Source organism: Triplophysa rosa, linkage group LG16 (assembly GCF_024868665.1).
Source record: "Triplophysa rosa linkage group LG16, Trosa_1v2, whole genome shotgun sequence".
Lineage (NCBI taxonomy): Eukaryota > Metazoa > Chordata > Actinopteri > Cypriniformes > Nemacheilidae > Triplophysa > Triplophysa rosa.
The window spans coordinates 12,936,213-12,942,968 of NC_079905.1; the positions used below are offsets into that span (position 1 = coordinate 12,936,213).

Here is a 6,756-nt window from a genome sequence, read left to right on the forward strand (position 1 = left end):
AATACGGCATGTGTTCATGATGAAAACGCGTCTGCACGCGTATGAGAAAGTCTACATGAGACACTCAGCATAGCGAGCTCACCACCTAATAAGGCAGAGAATTTTCTGCGAGATGTTCTAACAATGTAGCTACTAGTTCTATCATCTACAGACACCTAATAATCTTAAGAAACACTTAAGCCATTTCTGTCTTTGTGCTCTAATTCGTGTACATGCGATTTAATGCTTTTATCAGCTCTGTCTGCAGCCTCACATCAACGCACGTACACCTGGCTCCGCCTTCACACAATGACGCTGTATCGGGGAGGGGGCGTGGCCAGCTCGAAATGCATTCTCAAGTCCACATTGAATTTTGCAACACTCGCCGCGCTGTGTAATGAAAATGCAATCCAAAATGTTCAACCCGTGAATGTTAATGCATTTAGGGAAAATAACATTTGAATGATCATTTTGCAACAGTTTTGCTTGGCTATCTTAAACACATATACTCAATCCGGGGAATGCATTTTAATTTTGCAATTTAAAGAGCGTTAAAATATGCATTTCAAAATACATATTAAAAATAGTGTATAGGAACGGACAAATGTCAATTGTGTTATTGAAATTTCATTTTCATTTTGCACCTAATGTTGCACATCTGTTATTTTAAATGTATATTTAAAGACATAAATGCATTGTCATTTTACATACTGCATTGCCATTTTGCAAATTGCATTTCAATTTGATAATTGCTACCAATATGCTTCCATATACATTATCAAGAGCACAATACATTTTATCTTATATAAATTAAGTTTGTAGCTCAACAAGAGCTTGTCTTTTTACATATACATATTTACACCATAGCTTGCATATCTTTAAACATAAAAACAGTTCAGTTGTCAAAGGGAGATTGTCTTTGTGTGTGATATTTATCCTGGGTGATAAAATGTCAACAATTATTGTCATTTAAAACTTTGCAAATGTAATCGAAAGAGCAAATATGGTGGTAAATCAAATAAAATCTCTTGCCTACTTATTACAAAAAAAGGTGACACTTTACAATACTGTTCAATATTGGTTAACAATTTGTTAACGCATTAGCTATGAACTAACATGAATAATGGAATATGGACATTAACTAACATTAACAAGGATTAATAAATGCTGAAAAACGAAATTGTTCGTTGTTAGCTAATGCATTTACTAACAAATACAACCTTATTGTAAAGTGTTACCAAAAGAATTAATGGATCTCAAGCCCACAAAAATGCAATTATTTTTCAGCAAAAACCATGCCATGACTTCACCAGTTTTTCAAATAAATACTTTCAATTCCCAATCTCACGCGTCTCATAGTATTGTTCGAGATCTGTGAATATGTCATTGGGGTTCCTACAGCTCAGGTTGCAAAAACAGGCATTTATCCACATGACGTGCGAGGTGAAGCCGGATCCGTTAGGACACTGAAACTCAACCCCGACAGTCTTAGATTTATAAGGGATGCAGCAGCGCTCATCTGTACAGACTCCACAGTATTTGGGCTGGTAAGACTTTGTACTGGTACAGCCTGAGATGGTGAAGTTGTGTGGCTGCTTATCCATGAAGATGTTTAAACACTTCTTTCCAGGCTTGTAGAGAAATAGTTATGGTCAAAAATATCCATACACATTATCTTATAAATGTTATAGTATACATTGTTTTATATTTAAATATATAATATTTACTTTATAACCACATTGTTAAAAGGGATATTTTACTCCAAAATGAAAATTCTGTTATCATTAACTCTCATTACAGTCTAAGTCACTTTTCACCTGCATTGCATGAATAAAAAGAGCAGCCACAAAAATCTCATTCTCATCTTCTATGGAATGACATGAGGGTATATAAATGATGACCAATTTGTCGTTTTAGGGTGAATTGTCCCTTTAAATGTATTAACCGACTCGAGTGCATTCGAGGCACACAATTACTGCTTACCCTAATGTGCTTTGTGATGTCCACTTCGCAGGGCCGTATTTTACAGAGTCTGCTCTCTTTCACCATCTGACACTGCTTGTTTTTATTTGTAATGCGTGCAGACACGCCACGGCCGCAGGTCTTTGAGCAGGGACTCCAGGAGGTGGTCTGGGTCACACAGTTCTTATTCGAGTCCTCGTTTCCTCTAGAGAGACCTATCAGAAGATAGAGATGACAGTACGTGCTTCTTCATTTGTGAAAATGGGGAAAAGTTTTGAATGATTGTTTTGGTTATTTTAATTTTGTGACATGAAGATTGCATTTAAACTGGACTATTTCCAGTTTATGAAATATTTTAAAGCTGATCTTAGGTACTTTTTACGTTTTGTTTACATCTTTCCTTAGTTGTAAACATATATTTTAGTTTTAAATGATATTTTTGTTTGATATTTTATTTTTATCTATACTTCATCTTATTTACCTTGTCTGAAATTTTACATTGAACACAATGTCACATGATCGCAGATAACTACAGTTAAAAATGCAATATGTTCACACCAAAATAACTACCTAAAACTTTCATCTACCCTGAATAAAAGTTTTAACGCATTTTGCAAAAATGTCAAAGGACAATGAGTATACCAGCTATTGTGTGTCGTGGTGCTGTCTTGCGCCCCCTCACAGACTCATCACAGATCCACTGTTCACAGCAGCGACCAGAGATTTTGACCCGTTGGGGGTTCTGGCACCACAATCTGGGGGGCTGAGACTCATGACACAGTGAAACACAGCCAATCGCCCCATTTACACACAGACACTGATATCTGCAACTGGGCTGGAAGCTTTGGCCATTGCGATAGATTACACCACTGTATTGACAACCAGTGCCTGGCAGATCTGAACAGTGACAAGAGTAAAACTTTTATTGAATCATGGTTTATTTATTGATTTTTAAAGAAACAGTTGAGTGTATTAATGTATCAAATCATTAATGGGTTATATAATACAGAATTAATGGCAAAAAAATATGCTATATATTAAAAAGAAGTATTGTATAAAAGCTATGCAAAAAAAGTCAAACAGTGATTAGTTGGCTTTGTTAGAGGCCATGTGTTAGAACATGAACACTTACATGCACAAACTCCTTTTTCGTACCTCGGCTTGTCAACGCTGTAATCACAGTAAAGGCCGCGATGATGGTCACAGTTGTGTTTTTCATTGCAGACCTCCCCCAACTGTTTGGCACAAGCTCGGCAGCATTCACAGCCGTCCATGATCAGGCTGACACCTGGTGGGCAGGTGGAAGGAGATTTAGGGCACTTGCAGGGCCATTGGCAGTACTGAGTGCGGTTGTCGGACTCCGTTACGTGCAGCATCTTAGAGGAATCCTGGGCAAAAGCCAGCTGAATCTGGAAGACACAAGTACAGACACATATTTATCATATAAAACAGCATAAAAGCTTTATCTTCATCGTTGTTGTTTTTTCTAAATTGTTATTTAAAACCATATGACAAATTTGCATATTAGTCTGTCAACTACCCATGTGCATTTTCAAGAGTAACTGACGTCCACAGGATGTGTATTAGAAACCATGTATCACAATGTGTGACGTCACTGCACGGTTTCCTAAAACGCGCGTAACATGACGTCATTCCTTAAAAAGTCTAAAAATATGCTATAGCCTACGTAATAATGCGATTACATGTACGGCATTTATAGTCTAATGAATATAGTACACTAATGTAAATGCTATTCGTGTCTTGGGCAAAGTAAATGAATAATCCTTATAAAAACAATGTTATCACTGTAGGCTAATTCATTGTTATTTGCGCGATATAGGCGATCCAAGCAAAGCCTATAAAAAACCCAAATATTAATTGTATTGTCTTCAGCACTGATCTATTTATGGGACAAAATACAGTTTTCAATCGTTTTTAAAACGTTATTGTATGTGCACCATCGTAATAAACTGCAATGCACATAGCATGTAGGCCTGATTATTATTATTAATTTCTAGCAATTCAGTTTTACGTCCCTAATGTTGATTAAACTTATTTATGTATTTATTATATTATATTATTTAGTTCATTTAAAATATAAAACTATGCTAGTTTCTCTACACGTATTTGGATAATTTAGCCTTGTTTATGTTAATTAGCTGCATGCAATGTTCGATTAAATTCTTTAAAATCAAAATGTTTAGTTACCTGAAGTATACCAGTGACTAACAGAACCCAAGCCAGGAGCCACGTCATCGCTGATTCCGAGCGATAAATGCATAAATCCAAAATGTGATGACGCTTTAATAATCGCCCGTGCGCATACAGTGTCCATTCATTGTGTAGTGACAATCAGAGACTCACACGCGCTTCTGCTGCACGCGCTGATCTGAAGTTTCATCTTAGGACAAACCCACTGTGCGTTCTTCCCAACAGAACAATAGCCTATAAAATCTGTCTTTCTGGCACTAAATTATGAAAAGGAGGGACATTTTTGAGAACATTTCTCTAAGATAAAAAGTTAAAGAAATAGAATCAGAATCAGTTAAAACTTTGGCACAGTTTGCAGAATGTCATTGTCAAGTCCCTGCGTATAGATATACAATTCTTATTTAGTACCTCTGAGGAAAAACATTATGGAAAACAAATGTCGAGTCAAATGTCCTTTTAAAATGATGGAAGCAATAGTCCTTGCATTGTATTAATAGCTAACGTAATGCTTTACTATTTTAGAAAATCTATGCAGATTGATGAGTTTAAAGTTAAATTTACAGTTCCAAGAGGGAAATGGATAGGTCATCTAGAATTATGCTCTCTTGTTTTTTTCAATGTCTTTTCTCATTCATTCTACTGATAGCTGATTTATCATCACATCATGAGAAACATGAATAATAACTAACTAACTAACTAACTAACTAACTAACTAACTAACTAACTAACTAACTAACTAACTAACTAACTAACTAACGTTTTACGAAAAGAAAAAGACACAGACTGATCCCAGTTCATTTTGTATCTGATAAACCTGACAAGCTCTAATCAGAACAAAATAAAAATTGTAACAGGAGTACTTGAAAAGGATGTATCATAACTTGTAATATCAGTTTAATAAGCATCAAACGATTTATTTGTATAATTAACAAATTTTTAATACCAACCCAAATTTCCAAGGTTTGAATCTTCAATTCAATTCAATTCAATTTTATTTATATAGCGCTTTTCACAATGTGCATTGTTCCAAAGCAGCTTTACAGGAGCAAATAAGAAAAACACAGAAAGGTAAAACACAGCACAGTGCATGGTGTTTATAGACCAAGCAAGATCATTATAATAAATAATATCTAATAAATAAATGAATAAATAAATAAATAAACGCAGTCTCCCGGTGAGCAAGCCAACACTGCACTGCTCTGCTGCTCTGCTGAATCTTGAAAGCGATGGTCCATGAAAGCTCTATGCACTTTTACAAGGCATTTAATCCTTGTTACTTAATGGTACCTGCAATATTCACTTTTCATAAAAGCATCTACTAAATAACATTTCCAAACAATATAATAGCAACAATAAAGGACTATTGTTATTTTTCTTGCATAAACCACACCTTTCCAAAAGTTTTTTCATTCTTGGCTTGCCCTGGATTGCCAGGCTCAGATGAGGCAGAGAGTCTAGGCTTCATGCCAAAGGCAGCAGAGCATTGGAGAGATGTACAGTCCATTGCACCAGTAAGAGATAGTGATGAAGCATCGGCGTTAGTTCAGGTAGGCCTTGTAGTCAAGAGCAGCTATCAGCTGTCATCAGCTGATCATAACCTTAACCCAGCCCATCAGCCTATCTGATACGTTCACTTAATTGGGCGCCCCCTTTAAATATCGTTTCAGTCAAGCCTGACTCACTGCTCTAATGCATGCTGCTTTTAAACCCACCACCTCCCCAGCTCCTCTAGTGTTTTACTTAACCAATGGCACTCTGTGTCATTGTTGCACGCTCTGTTCTGAGGGGGGTTGAGCTGCTCTCCCAGCTAAACTGGGAGAGTCACCCCAGATGTTGCTGCTTCCCTGTCTTACTTTTCATGGAGCTCATGAGTAGGACGGGGAATTTAGAACAGAGCCATACCGCAAAATGTAAATTTAGCAAATCTGCCAATAAAAGATTACTTATCTTCAAATTCTTGACTGGAAAGGTCCTGACTGAACTGCCATTATGATGGCAATGATCTCTAAATCCAACAGTTAAATACCAAAAATCCCATTTCTTAAACTTCCAACAATTCCATTGATCATAGAAATAAAAGGCAGGATTGACAGTTTATTTTGTCTTGCTGTGAAAAAGAAATAACTTCTCATACATTACTAATCAATCAATGCAAATAAATGACAAAAGTAGCATATTCATTTGTTACTTAAGTTGTTATGCACTTTTTGCTTATGAATGTAAGGCTCACATCACGGGTCACACACTACGAGTTAGTTACATTGGCAGCAAATAAAGGCTTCATAGAGACTGAGCAAAAATCATTAGCCAGAGTCTTAGCATTGAGATCCTTCAGGTATTGTAATGACGCCAATGTGAGGATTATGTGAGGTACAGGCCATTAAGATTACTTATGTGCTTTCAGACCGAGGGATCCATAAGGATATACAAACATTGTTATCTAATAAAATTTATTAAAAGCATAGCACAGTATAGGGCCTATAGGAATTTAATGAAATCTTTTAGCAATGAATATTAATGTTTATTACTAGTCAAATATTAATTCTCTCAATTATTTATGTTAAAGGGATATTTCAGTGGCAAAGCAAAATTTCCCCATGTTTT

General features: G+C 36.0%; 1 protein-coding gene across 1 annotated transcript; it reads right to left on the reverse strand.

Moving 5' to 3' along the window:
* Nucleotides 1–324: 324 nt before the first annotated feature.
* Nucleotides 325–4,291, reverse strand: ccn4a (cellular communication network factor 4a). Its single transcript, XM_057355116.1, has 5 exons — nt 4,150–4,291; nt 3,074–3,350; nt 2,584–2,838; nt 1,963–2,156; nt 325–1,610 (listed from the first exon to the last, which is right to left on the reverse strand). The coding sequence occupies exons 1-5, from the start codon at nt 4,195–4,197 to the stop codon at nt 1,311–1,313; spliced, it is 1,074 nt and encodes a 357-aa protein (XP_057211099.1). The 5' UTR covers nt 4,198–4,291; the 3' UTR covers nt 325–1,310.
* Between the last annotated feature and the right edge of the window lie 2,465 nt (nt 4,292–6,756).